The 24245-nt window shown below is 33.0% G+C and overlaps 1 protein-coding gene across 1 annotated transcript in view; it reads right to left on the bottom strand.

Annotated features, from left to right (window-relative positions):
• Positions 1–8567: 8567 nt before the first annotated feature.
• LOC143084155 (uncharacterized) overlaps positions 8568–24245 on the bottom strand; it is a 65180-nt gene continuing 49502 nt past the window's right edge. The window contains exons 12-13 of the mRNA XM_076260562.1: positions 22697–22929; positions 8568–12088 (exon numbers count right to left, since the gene is read on the bottom strand). Of these exons, the coding sequence (XP_076116677.1) occupies positions 10585–12088; positions 22697–22929 (1737 nt within the window). The 3' untranslated portion in view covers positions 8568–10584. The remainder of the gene's footprint in view (positions 12089–22696; positions 22930–24245) is intronic.

The following is a 24245-nucleotide window of genomic DNA, read 5'->3' on the forward strand; positions in this document are numbered from 1 at the left end:
TAATATTTAGATTAGTATACTGTATTTATCGTACAAAAAGTCTGCGGCATAATTCAGAATACTGGTTAGCCCATTTGGTGACCAAGTTCATTTTACAGCCGCTTTGCTGCCTAAAATGGTTTAACATATTTTTTTATAACCTCAACATGTAATGCTTAAAACTGTTCGGGACTTGAATTGTTTGTTTCTTTCTTATTTCCTTACTTTTCTTTGTTAACATGAAACCTTCATCTACAAAACCCTATTCTACTGCCTGCGAATCCATGTTGTATTTTGAAAACGTCATATTATTCAAACGTCACACACAAAACCATCGCACTTCAGCAAAAGGACCACCGTACTTCGGCGTAGACCATCGCACTTCAGCGTGACCATCGTACTTCAGCGTCCCCATCGCACCTCCGAGTCCTACATATATACCAACAGTTACACCTTTTGCCTTCTTAGTTGATGCTGAGTTCGGTATTGTAGCTTGAAATTACTCCGGGTTTATTTTGGAAAAGAATGTATTACGGATAAAAATCCTGCTATATCATAAACCAAAATTTCCAGATATTACAACATGATGTACTGACTCTAAAACACTAAAGTAACCAAAACTGCATCATAAAGCCGTGAAGATTAAGTGTTTTGATACCTGTTCGTGAGTTTTGTCAAGTTCGTGTGAATACTTTCTAAGGTCATATTTTTTTTTAACATTATAATTTCTTCTTTTGTGTTTTAAAGTTTTAAAGTTTATGTGTGAATCAAAACTTCATTTTTAATAAATCTTCCAAAATTTTGTACTTTTTAAAACAATATTTGAATTAAAACAAATTCTTACACTTTGAAAGCTGTGTATTGTCTTTCAGCTGGTCCTGATTATCGTGCGAAGAAAGATCAAAGTGTTACATTGTTTCCAAATATTCAACAACAGTAGTTTTTGGTGATGAGTAATTTTAATTTACATACGAAACTGCCTGTACCAAGTCAGGAATTTAACAGTTGTTTTCCATACGTTTGATGTGTTTGAACTATTGACTTTGTCATTTGAGTATAGCAGTTCCGTATTGATTTTTTTCGGAGTTCGATATTTTTGTAATTTAACCTTTTAACTTGAACGCCACAAAAAAAAGATATTGTCAGTGGATGATGTAAAGATAACAAAATGATGATGATGATTGATGGTTGGTTGCTTAACGTCCAGTCGCAAATATTTCATGCATATTCAGGACGAGATCAAGTTCACAATAAATACTATAGGTAGGTCTTGAAATAATAGAGGCAATCTGGGATGATGGTCGGGTAAATTTGGACTGCCACTGGAAAATGAGGGTATATTGGATAGGAACAGAAATTTGGCCTTGCAACAGGCCACCTACGGACCCCTTAAAGAGTTGTTGCAAGGGTTCTTAACGTGCAAAGAGCGTGGCACTTTCTTTACACGAGGCATCGGATTTAACGTCCCCAATCTGACCGGACGTGACTGCGAACTTTATACATCCCGCACAGCCAAACGGACGCCTACTTCGGCAAGCGTTTTACTGCCGCTCGGAAGAAGACCAAATGACCATATTTCTATTCCCAAGTCACCCTGGGGGATAACAAAACGACTGTTTAATATGACAATGAAAATATGTGCTATAAAAATTACTTGTACGACTTTGCCCCCCGCAGAGCTATAGAAAAACAGTACATTAACGGGTGTTACACGGACTCTTTTTAGACGATACACGGACTCTTTTTAGTTGTTACACGGACACTTTTTATGAATAGAATCACTCGTGCATGATCAGTGAGTTCATTGGCACTTTAACTTTCAATTAGATTTGAACTTTTTGGTTCACCGACTTATTTCCTGTCTTTTTATTGAACAAAATATTTACGTTAGCATCAATATCTTTTTTCAAACATTTCCAGTTAAATACTATTCACATCAGTACACTAAGGGATTAGACATTTAACTTCAACAGTGGGGGGTATGGTTTTCTCCTAAAATAGATATTTTGATCCCAAATTTTATGAGAAAAAATTTATTATGGTCAAGCAGATGACAAATTAATGTTTTGAATGATTCCTGATTTTCCAAATACTTTTAATAGTGCTCATTGGCGGACCCAAGGGGGGGGGGGGGGGGGGGTCCGTTTACGATTGATCGACCAACCCCCCTTTTTTGTTTGCCGATCAATGCATTTGAATGGGGACATATAGTTGGAACCCCCCTTTTTAAAATGACTGGATCAGCCCCTGGTGCTAATTTAAACAAAAACATTTGGGTGATGGCGTTGAAAAGTAAATAGTTAATATACTCAAAAAAGAACATACCGCCCCCTTCATGAAGCAAAATAATCGGTCAATAAATGTTTTTCTTCAATATATGGACATGAATAGTATTTTGGACAATGCTGAAAGTAAAGAAAGGATGATACTGACGTGAACATTTCAATAAAAATAAGACAAGAAATAAGTAAATAAAAATCAAATCTAATATCAAAAGATAAAATCCCTATCAACTCACCAATGCACGATTGATCCTATAAACAAATAGTGTTCATCTACTACACGTCCAAATAAGCAGCAAATCTAGAAGAAAATCTTTCAACTTATGTCATCAATTTTGGGCGGTAAGCTGCGATTGGATCATATAGTAACACGTGTTTAATCCCGATCAACACTTGCAGATCTAGAGACGAGCATGAGTTTTAAAAAAAATCACAAAGTATATTCCTGAATATATATAATACTAAGACAAAATCCATTTTTTTCATAAATATTTCATTCCCTAATGAAGTAGGAAATTCATTCTTTTGATACCTTTATATTGTTATCGAATTTATATCAGTGGCGGATACATGTCTAAATCCAGAACAAAACAGGGGGGTCCAACTTTATGTCCCCATTTAAATGCATTGATCGTCAAAAAAGGGTTGTTCCAACCCCCGGGACCCCCATCACTGCATATTAAATTCATGTATTTGGCAACAAACGCGCGATTTTTACGATTTTTTTTATGGGGGAATGGGGGAATTGAATGATTCATCCTGCATTTTTTCATCAAAAATAAAGATCACAGCCTGTGTATTTTAAAATGAATTAGCCCCCCCCCCCTCCTCCTCCTCCCCCTCCCCGCTTTCCGTTTTATTCATAAAAATCGAACGTTATCTTACTTACCACTAAAATATTCCTTAATATATTACTTTTTTACGAAGTTGCATTTTAAAAAGTCTTAAATGTGTACAACAATTATCTTTTTTTTAAACGGTTCTTTTTTTATCGAATTATAAGATTCCTGATTTTTTTTCTTGAAAAAAAATCTCGGTTGAAGGGAAATGAAAAAAAAAATGTGTTTATACTATAACTTACATTTACTGCTTTATTGCTATCAAAGTTTCTCAAATGTTTAGTCTTGCTTAAAAGTATTATTACTTGAAACGTCGTACAAGTCAGATAAAAAACAAAAGTAACAAAAGAAACAGGCCGGTTACAACCAGCCGAATAGTTTTTCTGCACTTGTAGTCAGGTCAAGGTCCTCGGCTATCGCCTCGGACCTTGACCTGACTACTCGTGCAGAAAAACTATCCGGCAACGGTTGTTACCGGCCTGTTTCTTTGTTACCTTTGTATTTTATCTAATACATATTGAACTTATTAATTGCCTTGCTATTTGATTTATTCAATGTGTCTATACGGCAAGAACATCAACAGCAAGTAAAAGAAGATCAATTCAACCAACTGCCATGCCGAGGGAAGGGGACATACTAATTGAATATATGATAGTTCAAGCCGATGTTACACCAATGTGTTGTTTAAATCAATTTTCCTGTGTCATCAGTATTTGATTTGTTAATTACAAGTACCATGTTTTACTATCCATTGTTTCCAAAGAATGGTGTAGTTTTGTATAACATAGATCAGAGGCAATCTATTTAAATTATAGTATTAAAGTCTAGAAGTTAATGAGTGTCGTCTGTCGTATTCATTCAGTATTTTCAATTTTTTGTTTTGCAGACATTTACCCCTATTGACCTGCTCCTATGTCCATTATGACTATAATCAAAGTAGTATATAAGATGAATTAGACAAATAGATATAGGAAGATGTGGTGTGAGTGCCAATGACACAATAACAATTTATAAAAATAAATGTTTAGAATTGACGTAAATTGAAGTAAGAGTCGATAGTCAACAGTTATGATATTTTTTTAAAGTGCGTCATCCTAAAAGAAAAAAATTCATAATTTACTTACTGGGTGCATTTTAAAACATCCTCCATAATACCACTTATAATAAGTATACAGGAATCTGATTATCGGTAGTTGTTGTTTGTTGACGAGGTTCATGATTGTTTCTCGTTTCTCGTTAATTATTTATAGACCAGACCGTTGGTTTTCCCGTTTGAATGGTTTTACAGAAGTCAGTTTTCATGTTCTGTATACCTTTCTGTTCGGTGTGAACCAATGCTCTGCGTTAAGACCGAACTAAAATGGTTTACCTTAACAAATTCTGCCTTGGATGGAGACTTGTCTTCTTATACATGTATCTATACATGAAAATCATGAGATATATATTTTTTGGTTTACAAACAGTATTGTGTGTGGTTAATGAAAGAAATTCCATATTTTTTTAGTCAGTTAAAACATGATTTTGGGTTGATTGCTTGATAACGTCTGTACATATATGTGCATTTACAGCTAACGATAATTGTATTTCTTAAACGGCAAAGTTAGTTTGAATTTAGCCCTCGTCAGGTAAATATATATCATTTTTCAACCCTTGGTTTGTTTTAAGCTATAACATTTCCAAATATAGGTACTGAAGAATTGCTTGAAAATTTTAACTTATAATTATCAACAGTATTCAAATAAATTTGGATATGCGAACTCATACTTTAATTTCATATCAACTTATATCATTTTTAAACTAATGCTTAATGTTACAAACACACTCGGTTGATTCAAAATTTTATCCCAAACTTTATTTGCAAACCCGCCCCCTAAAAAACAATTGAAACAATCTGAAAATTTAAAGAATTGACCCGCACAATAAGTCGGGAATGTAAACATATGTTCAAAAGAGCGACTTGGTCATACTAATTACATTTAATTGTGGTGTTCGTTACATGTAGTAATCCGATCTTCAGAAGTTTTGCCTCATTGAATTATCTTGTTATGATATGAAACTGTCTGAAATTATTCATATAGAAATACTGTGTTGTCGAGGGATTTTGTCAAACATTCAAAGTTTTGATTAAAAAACTTGACATTGAAATAGAGCAGAACTTACATGACGGAAGACAAAATATAGTCTATATATAAAAAGAAGATTTGGTATGATGGCCAATGAGACAACTCTCCACAAAAGACCAAACGACACAGAAATTAACAACTATAGGTCACCGTACGGCCTTCAACAATCAGCAAAGCCCATACCTACATAAAGGCCCCGAAAGTGTGAAGCAATTCAAACGTCCTAATTCAAGTACCTTAAAAGAGGGACGAAAGATACCAAAGGGACAGTCAAACTCATAAATCTAAAACAAACTGACAACGCCATGGCTAAAAATGAAAAAGACAAAAAAACAACAGCACACACGACACAACATAGAAAACTAAAGAATAAACAACACGAACCCCACCAAAAAATTAAATGAATGAACAAAAATATATAACACATCAACAAACGACAATCACTGATTTAAAGCCCTCTTGACTTAGGACAGGCACATGAATACAGAATGTGGCCGGGTTAAAAATTGGTATGAGATAAGAATTTCATCAATCTAATCAAGAACCCATAAAGGGTATTGTTATGACAATATGATTGGAAAAAGCAAAACAGAAAACTAATACCATACTATAACATTATGGACAGGATCAGAGCCTAACACAACATGTGTTTTATATAACTATTATATTAAATCTTATAATAATTGGTATATGTTTGTTTATTAATAATGTACCTGAATTGCCTTATCGAGGTTGACATTTTAATGCTAAGGATAATATAGAACAAACAAATATCGTCAGTCAGATGTAAGACAAATTAAAAACAAAAAGATATGGTATTATTGCAAATGAAACAACTTTTCACAAGAGAACAGAAGACACAGAAAATGACACCTATTTTATCCCAAACTTTATTTGCAAACCCGCCCCCTAAAAAACAATTGAAACAATCTGATAGAATTGAAAGCATTGACCCGCACAATACGTCGGGAATGTAAACATATGTTCAAAAATAGCGACTTGGTCATACTAATTACATTTAATTGTGGTGTTCGTTACATGTAGTAATCCGATCTTCAGAAGTTTTGCCTCATTGAATTATCTTGTTATGATATAAAACTGTCTGAAATTATTCATATAGAAATACTGTGTTGTCGAGGGATTTTGTCAAACATTCAAAGTTTTGATTAAAAAACTTGACATTGAAATAGAGCAGAACTTACATGACGGAAGACAAAATATAGTCTATATATAAAAAGAAGATTTGGTATGATGGCCAATGAGACAACTCTCCACAAAAGACCAAACGACACAGAAATTAACAACTATAGGTCACCGTACGGCCTTCAACAATCAGCAAAGCCCATACCTACATAAAGGCCCCGAAAGTGTGAACCAATTCAAACGTCCTAATTCAAGTACCTTAAAAGAGGGACGAAAGATACCAAAGGGTCAGTCAAACTCATAAATCTAAAACAAACTGACAACGCCATGGCTAAAAATGAAAAAGACAAACAAACAACAGCACACACGACACAACATAGAAACTGAATACATTTTAATGCTAAGGATAATATAGAACAAAAAAATATCGTCAGACAGATGTAAGGCAAATTAAAAAACAAAAGATATGGTATTATTGCAAATGAAACAACTTTTCACAAGAGAACAGAAGACACAGAAAATGACACCTATAGGTCACCGTTCGATCTTCAATACCACACAATGAGAAAATCCCATACCACATAATCAACTGTAAAAAGCCAAGAAATTACAAATGGCAAACAAGAAAACCAACGGCCTAATTTATGTACCAAAAAATAAAAAAAGTATGCATACATGTATCTGTCTGGCAATTTTTAAATAGCAAACACTCTAAAATCTTCTTTAACAACAAAAATAAAGGCAAATTATGCCCAAAAGATGAATCAAAACTTATTAGCCGAACAAAGACCGAAACAATTATAGCAATACGTAAATCATTGAAAACACCAACAAAGTTTAGAAAACACTATTGAAAAAAAGACAGAGTAAAACAAATACAACCAATAACTGGAATTGATCTCATGTGCTCTGAAGGCTTAACTATATTCTGCTCCAAATATGGCGCCGTCAAGTTATTCATGAAGGCTTAAATTCGACGTTAAATATTATTAAGTGATGTACTATTTAGTAAAAAAGATGACAGGACAATAGCTACAACAAAGGTGTGAAAAAAATATCCATTAACAGTCAACCTTCACATAATGGGGCTCGTTAAATTAACGAAGGAATGACTTAACCAGAAATCAATAAACAATTGAAAGATTAATTTTTAAAGGTATAACATTAAGCTTGGACATTTTACATTAATTAAGGAAGCACAATACAAAGATTTTTTCACTCCCAATCAGACAACTTTAAACTGATGTAATTCATTTCATCCTTCTTTATATTTTATAAATGAGGTACCAAAAGAAAGAAGAAAGATTAATCTTTCAAATTGTGATAATTTCATTATGACATAATTATTACATAATCAATTGTTATATGTAATTAGTTGCTATATTGTGATGTCCACAGTTGAATGAATTTAACGTCTTTGTTATTCATAGCATCCCAAAATATTTTATAGATTCTTGTACAACACAGCTTGACCTCCAAAACCGTGTCTCAGATTTCCAAAAACATCAATAGAACAAATTTTAAATCCAATTGAACTTAGTGATCTCTTATGAAATGATGTTATAAACTTCATTGAAGATTTATGAGAGAATGAAATACATTAGGAAAATTCTGAGATTCAGTTTTGGAGGTCAAACTGTGTTGTGCAAGAATCTATAAAATATTTTGGGATGCTATGAATAACAAAGAAGCTAAATTCATATCACAATATAGCAACTAATTACACAACAATTAATTATGTAATAATTATGTCATAATGAAATTATCCCAATTTGAAAGATTAATCATTTTTCTTTCTTTTGGTACCGAATTTATAAAATTTAAAGAAGGATGAGTGGAATTACATCACTTTAAAGATGTCTAATTGGGGATGATAAATCTTTGTATTGTGCTACCTTAACATGATCTTACATTATGTGGTCAATTCAAAGTGAATATAGTACACGTACTTTGATACTTGTATTGTAATAAATATTTAGATTAAAACGCTGTACTAGGTCGGTCGCAAAACAACGTTTGTGTATTTTGCCTTTCAGTTGGTGTATATAAATGTATCAACAGGTAACAGGATGATAAATAATGGAAAGAAAACACCTATGATGTTTGTAGATATAGAATCAGTGAACAGGTTTAATGAAAAAGTCAACGACGATTACACAAGTCTTTATTCCATTTTTTGCTTCATTATTGAGGATGCCAACTAATAGGTAATATTTCATTATTTCATCTTTTAAAATTGTACAATATATGGAATATACACTGAAAAACAATTCAATCTTTAAAATACAAAAATCAGGTATTTATGATGGGTTTAATTACATTGATATGTTATCTTAAAAGTATTACTATTAGCGTGCTATGGCATAATATTATAGGAACCCATCAATATGCACCACATGCACACTTAGATAATGTTTTTTCGGTGATGTTCGAGGCCAAAGTAGCCAATGAGACAACTCTATCTCCATCTGAGACCGAATGGAGTAGTAGATACAGCCTTCAACAATAAGCATACTCAAACCGGATTGTAAGCTACAAAAAAAACAGCAATAACAAACACAAAACAAGAAAACAAGAAAACAAACTGCCTGATTTTTGTATTAAACTATAAACGAAAAAGAAGTACTCTTTTTTTGCATTGATTTCGTATAACTTTGTAGTTCCATTGATGTTTATCTATCAAATTCTCAAATCATAGTTTATTCAGATATTTATATAAAAGAACAAATATACATTTGTTGAAAAAGATTATCGTTTTCATAATTACTAAACATAATAAGGCAACTAGTTGGCTAATTCAACTTTGCTACATTTAGTCAAGGACGTATATATCAGATGCTTTTATAACTAAGTCCTTGATTCAGTCATGGAAACCCATAAGATTAATACATGTAAATGCAAAAACACACTATATTAAGTGAATGCTAAGAAAACAAAATAATCTAAGCTGAAACTGGAAAGTATCACTGAAAATTAAAAAGCCTCCGAACAACGAGCCCGTTTTGAAAATGCTCAAGACACGTATGGTTCATACGGTCATACATGTATGTGTTCCTTGCTTTAAAATACTTTGTAATACGCGTACTTCAGAAATTGTAAATGTATGTTCCTTTTACATTGAAATAATTATATGTTTGTATACTGAATAAGTTTTCTTTTTTTTCAGAATTATTGTAAAATATCATGATGCAAAAGTTCCCGATTTCGGAGTCGTTAGACAAGCCCCTGAATTCAAACACGCTGAGTATTATTTAGCATTGAAGGAATAATTATTCCATGACATGGCTAATTATTTGTATTTTTACAGGACTTAATGCATGTACTTGAACGTTCATTTTGTTTTTCTATACTTCAGAATTTTCCTGTAAATTGAGAAATACTGATCAATAAACAAAAAATACAAATCATAAACATTAATCAATAAAGGAATAGATAAATAGCCGCTATTTAACGGAACACTTTTTTTTTATTGAGAACGTTTCAATATATTTATTTGTTTATGCCACGTACATTAACTCGAATTGAATTCGAATCGAATGCCGATCGAATTCGCTAATGGCGTTCACAAAATATTCTTTTTTCATTCGAATTGATACGAATTTGCTAATTCGCATTATCCAATTCGCGGTATGGTCTTTTTTCACTGTTAAAGACTGCACAATGACCTATTATTGTTACTTCCTGTGTCGAATGGTCTCTTGTGAAGAGTTGACTCATTGGCAATCATACACATCTTCTTTTCATGAAGACGTTGTTTAAATAAATATTCAAACTGTATCTGGGCATGTAGGACACCCAATGCCTTTAGAAGAAATTATTTGATCTTTAAGTATTGTTCATTGGATGAAAGGTCGTCTGAATGTTGAAATGACGAGTGGATGATAGTTTCATAATACTATGATAATCCCTTAACACGGAGTATCATATTTGATATGCTATTCAACCAAACGGACTGGTAGCATAATTTATATCCCCCATGCAAACAGTTACACCAATTGTCGTACAGTTCATTTGATGCTGAGTCCGATATTGGAGCTAGAAATTACACTTGGTTTATTTTTGAAAAGAGTATTACGGATATAAATCCTGCAATATCATTCAGCATAAAGTGCATTATAGTGTGACATTTTACAAATAATTTGTCAAATTAGGGTTCGACCTTGATTTCATTGTTTGTTGTTCATAACAATATGGTCCGTGAAGTGCATCGTGTCCTCATTAGTTGATACCAAGTTGACTATAACAGTATTCGATATTCTTTTTTGCTGATGAGTAGTTATACTGATAACTAGGCAAATCTGATTGCAAAAAGTCTGCAATATTTTTAACTGCACTTCTGAATAACCCGGTGATGTCAATCATACTAGGATCATGCGGATTTGATATACTAAATCCATTGCTAGCCATTCCAACGTTTATCAACCGGACATCTTTATTCTTTGTGGAAATTCTGTAATTGTTTAACACTTCGCCCGTTTGATCATTGTAATTGTAGGTTTCAGAATCAGTAAAAAGTATAAAAGTATCGAAAATCAAGCTTTTGTCTAAAGCCCATTTAATTGGCATGGTGCAATCACTTTTTCCAGTTGGAAAATGATCGAAACTTTTAATGGATGTAGATAGTCCGAAGTCTTTAGTAAAATGCAACCGTGTACACTGATTTGAAAAAGCAACAACTTCATAATCCGTTTCAATTTTGGTTAATAATGAAACCATGGCAGCGGCTATATCTTGAGCCGTCAGCATTGACCCAAACATCAGACTCTTCATGGAACAACTTACATCTACTGCCAAACACAATCTTTTTTGTGTTGGCTGTATAATGTCAAATGCTTTGTAAAAAGCGTATTCGAGTGCATTCAGGATTTTATTATTGATCGACCAACTAAATTGCCCCTTATATCCATTATGATTGTTTTCATACCGATACCACGCAATGAGAAGGGTTATTGGGTGGATTTGTTCTTCTTTAGAAATGTTTTGAAGTCTATCAATAACATTTTTTTCCCAAACGGATTGGCTCTCGAATAAATTTAGACTGGACATTTTGTCTAGATTACTTATTAGTGCCGTGGTTGGCATCACGAGAAGTAAACACTCCCAAATCTGTTTATCTCCAAGAAAACTATAATGAATATGTTGTTTAACTAGTCTATGCCTGATTATTAGTTGTTTTAACTCATTCGTGTGTACATTAATACCTTTTCTTGCTGTTTCAATAGCCAGGAGAAAGTCCTTGATCTTGATGGTTATAAGGCTTGTGTCATTTTTTGCTAGACTTGTAGCATAAAGTAACCCATGTGTTATATACCTAATGATCAGTTCAATTTGACGGTTTGCTGGTTTGATATGTGCTAGTCGAACTACATCCCGATGTTTCCATCCATGTCTTGCCTTATATCTTGAAATTAAATATACCAGTCTCATTGGATTGTTTTCAAAACTGTTATACCAGTTTGAAATAGCTCGTCTAAGCGATCTTCCCCATCCAGTTCCTGAACCTTCTGCTTCGCAATATTCAATAAACTCAAATAAATGTGTTGGTATCCTGCATACCTCTGGAACAAGACTATATGCCCTAGCTCTAGTAGTTGGATCTATAATATTTTTTGCACATACAGCTAGTGCGATATTCATAGGTGTATGTTGCCATGTACCATTGTTAACACTCAAATCAATTATCATTCTTAATATATCATTTCCTTTTCCACTTATGAGCAATCTGTAAATATAAGAAGCAAAATACTATACATGAATTATCATTTTATAATTGGCTGATGGCTTTTGAATTGCATGTTTTGCACCATTTTCAATAATAAAAAAAAACATAAATTAAATCATATAGGCTTTTTATCCACTGATAGATTTTTGATATTACATGTACCTTTATTCAGGTGTTTATAATAATTTCAAAGCAAAACCATCTCTGATACACGATTTTTCATTGTTAAATGTTTTTCGCTTTTAACTGGCTGTCAGTAACTATGAGTACTCTTCAATCGTATTTTCTTGTTAATTTGACCTGTGAATACTATTTGTAATATTTTTTTGTTATTTAATGTTTACTTATTCAGGGTCACACCGCGTTTGTATACCAGCTTTGATAAGTGTTTTGTTTTACCATAAATTTTCACCTCCTCGTACTGTTAACATCAACATTAACTATTTTGTAAAAATATTTCCATTCTCCATTTAAACTGTTTACCTAACAACACAATTATTTTCATGTACCTGTCTATATATTAGTAAGTGGCGAGTTTTTGTACGAGGTTATTGTTGTTTTTCTAAAAGTGTTAAACATTTCACAGCGATATTATACTGTTACTTTAATGATTCATCACTTCTTTTATTGATTTTGTATCTACATTGTATCATAATAGATCAAATTTATATGTTCAGTGTATGTTCACTTGTGCTAATATGTCATTTCAACTGATATTTTATAGTGTGTCTTTCTATGTTGTGATGTAACATTATTGTTTATTGTTTTAGATAAGGGTGAAGGTTGGTAATCATTTAAACGTTTAAACCCGCTGTAATTTTTGCACCTGTCTAAGTCTGGAATCCGATGTTCAGTAGTTGTTTTTAGCTCACCTGGCCCAAAGGGCCAAGTGAGCTTTTCCCATCACTTTGCGTCCGTCGTCCGTCGTCCGTCGTCGTTAACTTTTACAAAAATCTTCTCCTCTGAAACTACCGGGCCAAATTTAAACAAACGTAGCCACAATCATCATTGGGGTATCTAGTTTAAAAAATGTGTCCGATGACCCGGCCAACCAACCAAGATGGCCGCCATGGCTAAAAATAGAACATAGGGGTAAAATGCAGTTTTTGGCTTATATCTCAAAAACCAAAGCATTTAGAGCAAATCTGACATTGGGGTTAAATTCTTTATCAGGTCAAGATCTATCTGCCCTGAAAATTTCAGATGAATTGAACAACCCGTTGTTGGGTTGCTGCCCCTGAATTGGCAATTTTAAGGAAATTTTGCTGTTTTTGGTTATTATCTTGAAAAATATTATAGATAGAGATAAACTGTAAACAGCAATAATGTTCAGCAAAATAAGATTCACAAATAAGTCAACTTGAACAAAATGGTCAGTTGACCCCTTTAGGAGTTATTGCCCTTTATAGTCAATTTTTAACCATTTTTAGCTCACCTTAGTACGGCGGCTTTGTGAAAAATTGTGCACATCCTGCTACAAGCATGAAATTTGGCATAGACCTTCCTCAACTATTACTCTTTTATTAGATAGGGAAACATTTGAAAAAAATGTCTCACTTCCGGTAAAATCCAAAATGGCGGACGTCATACTTAAATCAGCCCAATATCGAAGGCTAGTGTGTAAACATGTGTTATTATCATGGTATTATTATAATATTTGGTACAAACCTTTGTTTTTTACTACTTTTGGATAAATTAAAAAGATTAGATGTCTTCAGAAACCCTACTTCCGGTTAAAATCCAACACGGCGGACATTGTACTTAAATAAGCTTATTTTTAGGGAGGATAATTGAAATGTGTTTTAACGTATTGCTACTATCATTAAATTATGCAGGAACCAGGGATGGGCACGATTACTGACAAATGTAATCGATTAATAATCGATTACATGAAGGATTTTTGTGCAATCGATTAATGATCGATTACTCAAATTTTAGTATGTAATCGATTACAATCGATTACTTTATCAAAAGTAATTACATTACTTTTTCGATTACTGTCAATTACATACTTCAACATTTCAACAACAAAAACATGAGTAGAACACAATTATATTGCTCAACATTTGTATAGTGGAAATTAAGATCTTTACAAAATGAATCATCCAAAGCATTGTTTCTAAATTATAAGTTAATAACTGTTTTTTTAGATCAAATCTCTTGATGAAGATAAGAAATATTTAAAAAATCTTGAAATTTTGACTTTCAACATAAATGAAAGATGTCATCGCATTGCAACAATCACTTATTCATAACTAATTGTTTTTCAAAAATTTAGCTTTCTTACTGACTTACGTTAGCTTTTTTGTTTTTACTCTTTATAAAAAAAAATATTTTAGCATAGTTAATTATAATGTTTAAGGAAATATAAAATAAGTAGAAAAATTAGTTAGTTCAGCTATGTAAGATCAAAATTTATTTTAATAATGACATGCATGATTTAAACCTTTTGTTTGGATAACCACCCTAATTACAGATTATTTAACTGCCACTGGAGTACAATTTATAACCTGGGGCTAAATATCGTTAACTTCCTTCTTAATTAGACATAAGATAATAGATAATTGAAATGAAGATAATACATGTAATAGATAGTTGAAATGAAAACAAAGTATGTTTGTTATTGATTAAAAGACTTTGATCATCTCATTAGTAAAGGCAAGAATGTTGTTAAGATTTGTAACTTCTTCAATCAAATTATATACAAATATATTTATAGTGTCAAAGCATGGAAGTATTATATTGACAGGAACTACAACCATTACCTGTCAATATAATACTTCCATGGTCAAAAGGATACATGTATCTATTTCTAAAAAGAATTGCTATGCTGCATTGTCATTGGTTCATTGTTAAAAAGATTTTGTGTTCTTTTTTAATTAAATTTATATATCATTACATTTAAGAAATCAACTGTTTATCTATTCTAAGCTTTAATTTCAACTCTGATTGAAAATGATGTTTTCAGGAAAGTTAATACAAATAAGCTTACTACTTTTAAAAAAGGTAGTACAGAACGAAAGACAGACACATTTCTTATTCAAGATCTATTTTATTACTTCAAATCTTTTTTCTTATTTAAATATTTAAGCTCTTGAATTGTTGACAAGCACATACATCCATTTGTTCCAAAAGCTAGATATAAAGTAAATTTAGGTAGGGGATCTGGTTACTCATAATGCAGCTTGAGACAATAGATAGAAATATGGCAGTTGCTTAACTCTCAAGTATTGTTGATGCATAATTTTTTATCTGTACTAAAAAGTGATAACATACATATTTTCCTCTGAAATAGGTTATTTTTCATCTAACTATTTTACTAAAGTAATCGAAATGTAATTGAAAAGTAATCGATGATTACATCTAAATTTTTGCTGTAATCGATTAAATTACGATTACATGTAATCGAAAATGTCTTCGATTACAGATTACTGTCGATTACTTGAAAAAATGTAATCATTTACAATCGATTACGATTACCCCATCCCTGGCAGGAACCTTTCTTTGGTGCTTCTGATGAATACAATTTATAAGACATATGTCTTAAAAACCCTTACTTCCGGTAATATCCAAAATGGCGGACATAGAAATATCAATTTATTATTCAAATTTTCAACTTTTTTTAAAATGTAAAGAAAATGATTTTTTTTTGTGCTGGTCATTAATCTTTTGGCTTTAAGTTATCACCAAAACCACTTATTCTATCATGTTGTAAATGTTTAAATATAAAGTTGACACTTCCGGTAAAAATATGACGTAAATTTCAAAAATGTGTCCTCAATCCATTTCTTCGATGCAGAGTTTTGGATAGATTGATTAAAACAACTATAGTACTAAAACATTTTTAAAATTACTACTATTTGGCCAAGAATACATGTTTATTCACAGTCACCACCACATGCACACAAGGCAGTGCACTGGAGACCCGATTTTCCACATTACAAATGACCGCGGCATCCTTTCTTTCATCCACAATGTACAAGCTTCTGACAAAATGATGAGGCCTCAGAAAGAGGTTTTTTTTTAAAGGAACCCTCGTTGTCCCTTCGCAATCCATTAGTGCCTGGACTGGGTAGCATAAGAGCCAATCCCAAGCTCGTCTCACTAAACACCTGCATTAGTATATTGCACGTTTTACATGCTTGAAAAGATTAAACCAAGTTGTGGAAATAGCCTCACTTATAATTAGCCTTCCCTTTTGTGCAAAAAATTATTTTCTTGCTTCGTTAATCATGTTAGCTCCATCTGATAAGTTTGTGCGATCTTACATTAAAACCCCGGTGATTTAGGCTGATCAATTATCATTCTTTATGTTAAAGTCACATCTTCAAATACCATCTTTTTCTCCTTTTCAAGCAAAGAGAGAACCGTATCACAACAGGTAAAGGTATGGGTCAGAAATAAGTGTGTGTGATCACTCATTGCCTAGTACATTTGAAAGGCCATTGATAGATATTAATCCAAAGATTTTTGCCTCCCCAAACACAATTCGTAGTTCGTCTGCCCCTATGTCACGGAATAGCGAAATAGTATTGACAGCATCATCAGTGACTGTTTATCATGACTCGTTTAAGTTCGTCATTAAGTTAAGCATCAGACACATGCACCATGATTGTAGTGTCTGTCTCTTTATGTGACCATATGAGTAGTTATAGCAACAAATGGTCAGGATATTCTATCTTATCCACCACGTGATGTATTTCAAGTTTAGCACCAAGTTCACATTTAAAGGCAGACACTAGAATCATGGTGCATGTGTCTGATGCAGTGAAACACGAACTTAAACGAGTCATGATTCGAACAGTCGTTTATGATGATGCTGTCACTACTGTTTCGCTATTCCGTGACATAGGGGCAGACGAACTATGGATTGTGTTTGGGAGGGCAAAATACTTTGGATTAATATCTATCAATGGCCTTTCAAATGCACTAGGCAATGAGTGATCTGACACACTTATTGTTATCCATGCCTTTACCTGTTGTGATATGGTTCTCTCTTTGCTTGAAAGGGGGAAAAGACTATGTGGGAGACATTGATTGCATTTGAAGATGTGACTTTAATATACAGAATGATGATTGATCAGACTAAATCACCGCGGTTTTACTGTAAGATCGCACAAACTTAACAGATGGGTATAACAAGGGTAACGAAGCAAGAAAATAACTATTTGCGCAAAAGGGAAGGCTTTTTGATGCTATTCCCTCAACTTGGTTTAGTCTTTTCCAGCATGTAAATCATGCAATATACTCAGGTAGGTGTTTAGGGAGACGAGCTTGGGATTGGCTCTTATGCTACCCACTCCAGGCGGGGACAAAGAGGATAACTTTTAAAAAAACTCTTTTTGAGGCCTCATCATTTTGTCAGAAGCTTGTAAATTGTGGATGTAAGAAAGAATGCCGCGGTCATTTTTAATGTGGAAAATCGGGTATTCCGTGCACTGCGATGTGTGCATGTCGTGGCGATCGTTATTTTTGGCCGAAAATTGTAGTAATTTTAAATATGTTTTAGTACTATAGTGATTTTATTTTGTTTTAATCAATCTATCCAAAACTCTACATCGAAGAAATGGATTGAGGACACATTTTTGAAATTTACGTCATATTTTTACCGGAAGTGTCAACTTTATATTTCACAATTTACAACATGATAGAATTAGTGGTTTTGGGGATAACTTAAAGCCAAAAGTTTAATGACCAGCACAAAAAAAATCATTTTCTTTACATTTTAAAAAAAGTTGAATATTTGAATAATTAATTGATATTTCTATGTCCGCCATTTTGGATATTACCGGAAGTAAGGGTTTTTAAGACATATGTCTTATACATTGTATTCATCAGACGCACCTAAGAAAGGTTCCTGCACAATGTTACGATAGTAGCAATACGTTAAAACACATTTCAATTACCCTCCCTAAAAAATAAGCTTATTTAAGTACAATGTCCGCCATGTTGGATTTTAACCGGAAGTAGGGGTTTTGAAGACATCTAATCTATAACATATATTCAAAAGTAGTACATAACAAAGGTTTGTACCAAATATTATGCTAGTAGCATGATAATAACACCTTTTCAAATACTAGCCTTCGTTATTAGGCTGATTCAAGTATGACGTCCGCCATTTTGGATTTTACCGGAAGTGAGACATTTTTTTTCAAATGCCTCCCTACCTGAAATAAAAGAGTAATAGATGAGGAAGGTCTATGCCAAATTTCATGCTTGTAGCAGGATGTGCACAATTCGTCTGAAATATGCTTGTAGCCGCCGGACTACCTTTCCTAAAAGGAAATGTGAGCTTTTGCCATCACTTTGCGTCCGTCGTCGTCCGTCGTCGTCGTCCGTCCGTGGTCGTCGTCGTCGTAAACTATTTCAAAGATCTTCTCCTCTGAAACTACTGAACCAATTACAACCAAACTTTAGCTGAATGATCCTTAGGGTATCTAGAATAAAGATTGTGTTTTATTTTCCATTTTGTGAAAAAAACATGGCCGCCATGGCTAAAAATAGAACATGGGGGTAAAATGCAGTTTTTGGCTTATATCTCAAAAACGAAAGCATTTAGAGCAAATCTGACATGGGGGTAAAAATATTTATGAGGTCAAGATCTATCAGCCCTAAAATTTTCAGATGAATCAAACAACCCATTGTTGGGTTGCTGCCACATAATTGGTAATTTTAAGGAAATTTTGCAGTTTTTGGTCATTATCTTGAATATTATTATAGATAAAGATAAACTGTAAACAGCAAAAATGATCAGCAAAGTAAGATCTACAAATAAGTTAATATGACCAAAATTGTCAATTGACCCCTTAAGGGGTTATTGTCCTTTAATGACAATTTTTCACAATTTGTTCATCATATTTGCTATTTTAAAAAAATCTTCTCCTCCAAAACTACTCAACCAAATTCAACCATAATTCAACTGAATGATCAGTAGGGTGTATAAAATAAAGTTTGTGTTTTATTTTCTATTTCGTCAAAAAACATGACCGTCATGGCTAAAAATAGAACACAGGGTAAAATGCAGTTTTTGGCTTATATCTCAAAACTCCAGCATTTAGAGCAAATAAGACAAGAAGTTAAAGAATTTATTAGGTCAAGGTCTACCTGTCCTGAAATTTTCAGCCGAATTGGGTAACTGGTTTTTCAGGTATAATGCCCCTGAATGGATGATTTTAAAGAAATTTTGCAGTTTTTGGTTATTATCTTGAATATTATTATAGATACAGATAAACTGTTAATAGCAAACATGTTTAGGAAAGTAAGATCTATAAATAAGTCAACTGACCAAAATTGTCAATTGACCCCTTAAGGAGTTATTGCTCTTTAAAGACTTTTTTCACAATTTGTTCATCATGTTGACTTACTTTAAAAAATCTTCTCCTTTGAAACTGCTGTATCAATTTCAGCCAAACTTAGGCTAAATGAGTTTCAGAGTATCTAGTAAAAATTTTATATTTTATTTCCTTGTATGTCAAGAAACATAGCTCCTATGGCTAAAATAGAACATAGGAGAAAATGATTTTTTTTTTTGCTTTTGAAGAAAATAGGATGATTCAAAGAACATTTAAATAAATTGAAAAGCCAAAATAATCATTGATGAGAGATTTAACCAAAAAAATTAAGGTGAGCCTCTTGTTCGTAAATCGTATTAATCTTTTACAAAAATCTTCTCCTCTGAAACTACTTGGCCAAATTAAACCAAACTTGGCCACAATCATCTTTGGGGTATCTAGTTTAAAAACTGTGTCCAGTGACCCGGTCAATCAACCAAGATGGCTGCCATGGCTTAAAATAGAACATAGGGGTAAAATGCAGTTTTTGACTTATAACTCAAAAACCAAAGCATTTAGAGCAAATCTTGCACGAGTTAAATTGTTTATCAGGTCAAGATCTATCTGCCCTGCAAATTTCAGATGAATCGGACAACCTGTTGTTGGGTTGATGCCTCTGAATTGGTAATTTTAAGGAAATTTTGCTGTTTTTGGTTATTATCTTGAATAATATTATAGATAGAGATAAACAGTAAACAGCAATAATGTTCAGCAAAGGACGATTTACAAATAAGTCAACACGATCAAAATGGTCAGTTGACCCTTTTAAGAGTTACTGCCCTTTATAGTCAATTTTTAACCATTTTTCGTAAATCTTAGTAATCTTTTCCAAAAATCTTCTCCTCTGAAACTACTGGGCCAAATAAGACCAAACTTGGCCACAATCATCATTGGGATATCTAGTTTAAAAATTGTGTCCAGTGACCCGGTCAACCAAACTAAGATGGCCGCCAAGGCTAGAAATAGAACATAGGGGTAAAATGCAGTTTTTGGCTTATAACTCAAAAACCAAAGCATTAAGAGCAAATCTGACATGGAGTTAAATTGTTTACCAGGTGAAGATCTATCTGCCTTGAAAGTTTCAGATGAATCGAACAACCCGTTGTAAGGTTGCTGCCTCTGAATTGGTAATTTGAAGGAAATTTTGCTGTTTAAAATTGGTTATTATCTTGAATAATATTATAGATAGAGATAAACAGTAAACAGCAATAATGTTCAGCAAAGTTAGATTTACAAATAAGGCAATATGACCGATATGGTCAACTATTAGTAGATTTTTTGCTGGTTCTCGGTGATTTCTATACAAATGATCAACCATTTTGTCAGAATTCAATCAGTTTTAATTGTAATGACAAAATAGATGAAAAGTAAAATCACAAAAATACTGAACTCCGAAGAAAATTCAAAACGGAAAGATCCTAATCAAATACTAGTAGCAAAATCAAAAGCTCAAACACATCAAACGAATGGATAACAACTGTCATATTCCTGACTTGGTACAGGCATTTTTTTATGAAGATGGATTAAACCTGGTTTTATATAAAGCAAGCTAAACTTATCACTTGTATGACAGTCTCATTAGATTTCATTATGTTGACACCGATGTGTGAACGAAACGTACAAATAAATGCATTATTTTTTGTTTTTCTGTTGAAGTTCATCGAGCCACAGATGTATGCACAATTTTACTAAAAATCGGTGACATAGCCTATTAACTGTAACTTCACTTTAATGACAAAACTCCTATAAATAAGAAGTCATCTTTTCGCTATTCATAGCGTTTTCTATTTTGGCCCATGAGATCATCAGAAATATATAACTAGATGCTCTGTAGAGCATGTGTCGCTCACCTTTCTCTACTTTGGTTTTGGAAATCATGTAAAAATAGATCGAACTTGTAACAAGACGGACGACGGCGACAGGGGAAGATGACGGACGACGACGAAAGACGAAGACGATGGACGCCAAATGAGTTAAAAACTAAATTATCATTTTTTGAAAGTGGCGAAGTTTCGTTAAATTTGGCTTTGAAGAATATTTAAAAAGTTAACGGACGATAACTAAAAACAAGGACGACGACGGACGACGGACGCCTAGTAATGAGAAAAGCTTACTTCGCCTTTCGGTGGGAAAAGGTAACAATAGGACTGCTTTGTTGGAACTGAATACAAATGTTTACAGTCAACTTTCTATAACTTTTTCAGTTCAACTGACATATTCATAAAAATATACCATTTTATGGCATATATTACCTTAGCCGTATTTGGCACAATTTTTTTGAATTTCGGATCCTCAATGCTCTTCAATTTTGTACTTGTTTGGCTTCATAAATATCTTGATATGAGCGTCACTGATGAGTCTTGTGTAGACGAAATGCGCGTCTGGCGTTCTAAATTACAACCCTGTAGCTTTGATAATTTTAAACCTTTTGTATACACTGTCCTTACAATTTGATGTTTGCTCTTTAAAGATATACTGCAAGTTAAATAGTAAAATCAAAGAATTGATTTTAGTAAATCGTCAATTTTTTTTTAATTATTTAAGATTGTTATATCGTTTTGCATCCCAGCATACCAAACAAATGATTCTTATAAATTACATTTTATTATATCTTTACACCAGACTTGTTAATTTGCATGTAGTCGTATCTATTTTTGTTCATTCATGTCTTTTCGGTTTGTGTTAACTTTATATATGTATCTAACATTGTTGGGCTGGTGTTTAGACGAGTTATATATATATATACACATGTTTATAATTCGTTTAAACATCAGCCCAACAATGTTAGATCTGTCAATTTACTTTCGCTATTTTTGTTTTTCCTTGCCGGAATTTGAACTCATGCTACTGAGTTTTCGTGGCACCAAATCACCTGTAATGTGCCCGACGCGCTAGACCACTCGGCTACCCGAGACCTATGATTGCGTTGGATTAAAACCGCAATTTTTATACGTGGGGATGTACATTTCGTTGAAGAGGGGTCTAAATACAGCACTAACAACATTTCCAAAAAGACCAGACCAGTAAATTTACGATTGCCAAATAAATTGATCACAAGATGTAACAAAATGGATCTTTATATAAATGTCATACCAAATAGAAAACAATAAACTTCCGACAAAGATGGTAAGTCACAAACATAAGGTACTAAAATTTGTTCAGCATATCCGGATTTCCACAATTTATGTCTTTTCGTTGATGTTAGGGATCGGAACCGAATTTTGAAGGCCATATAATATATGTATTTATATACATTCAATATAGATAAAATACAAACCTATCAATGCACAAAAACATTTTTCTTTTCAAAACAGGCTCACTTTCAAAAGAAGACCCGCCATCATATCCTAAACAAAAATATCTATGCAAGAGAATGAAGTCATCAACACCATATGAATCCCCGCCATTTGAGTTTCTCACCATTAAAGTAGGCACAATGCTGTCCAGTGTTGGTTCAATGCCACCTAGACTAACTCGCAGGAGCTCTTGTACTGTTCGCCTTTTCACATTCTGTCGATGAAAATAATGATAAACAAGAATGTGTCCATAGTACACGGATGCCCCACTCGCACTATCATTTTACATGTTCACTGGACCGTGTAATTGGGGTCAATACTTTAATTTGGCATTAAAATTAGTAAGATCATATCATAAGGAACATGTATACTAAGTTTCAAGTTGATTGGACTTTAACTTCATCAAAAACTACCTCGACCAAAAACTTTAACCTGAAGCTGGACGAACGAACGGACGATCGGACGAACGAACGAACAAACGGAGGCACAGACTAGAAAACATAATGCCCCTCTACTATCGTAGGTGGGGCATAAAAAAGTATTCTTTTAATTATCAGTCTTCTAGTTTGAATGTAATATTTGGAAGTGCTAACTCGTTTTTTTATTTATGTTAACATTTCACAGGTTTTAGCTAAATGTAATTTACATTTAGGTCTTTTGCATGTAAAAGGTCGAACACGGAGTCCTTTAAAAGAGAGGCGAAAGATAAAAATGGATACACGAACAAACTATTGTAATGCCATGGCAAAAAAACACTTTAAAACACCCACGAATTGACAAACAACAGTACAGAAAATCACAACATTAAAGGTTAAAGACTGAGCATCACGAACCCCACCAAAAAGTTTTTTTAATCTCAGATGCTCCGAATTATGAAGTTTGTAGATATCCTTATAGTGCATGTTTGTTTTGTAGATGTCTAAAATCTGCATTTGTAAATAAAGTTAAAATGAATGAATAGTTCTTAATTTCAGAACAGCTCTCATTACTGACGTACTAATAAGATAATACCTATATTCATGACATAATTGCTGAACTGAAAGATGGCTGTTTTTAATAGTTTGTTACTCAAATGAATTTTCGGACTCTCTAGTACTGCAAAACGCCAAGCCAAAAATAATTAATACACCGAAAGTGTTTTTGAATACACATGCTACATCGATCTCTATAGATCAAAAAGTCCTATCTAGATTGAATAACGTCCTGTGACACATATTGCTTTGATGCATACATGTTCCAGATGATAACACATTACCAATAACTGCAATAGGTCAGTCCTGTAATAGAAGCCGTCCGAGATAAATGTTTTTGTAAATAGGACTTCCACTTATGGAACGCCAGAAATGTCTTATGTAGAACTCTGATATTACTCTGATATTACGTTATGTTGTTCTATTATTACTTGATGATAGTTTGTCTTTACATAAAATGGTTTTGACATAACGTAATTATGTTTTGATATAACTCAATATGAAACAGTCATCACATAATGATATTTCGATATTACATGATATGGTTTCGTATTGACTT

This window comes from Mytilus galloprovincialis, chromosome 7 (genome assembly GCF_965363235.1).
Source record: "Mytilus galloprovincialis chromosome 7, xbMytGall1.hap1.1, whole genome shotgun sequence".
Classification (NCBI taxonomy): Eukaryota; Metazoa; Mollusca; class Bivalvia; order Mytilida; family Mytilidae; genus Mytilus; species Mytilus galloprovincialis.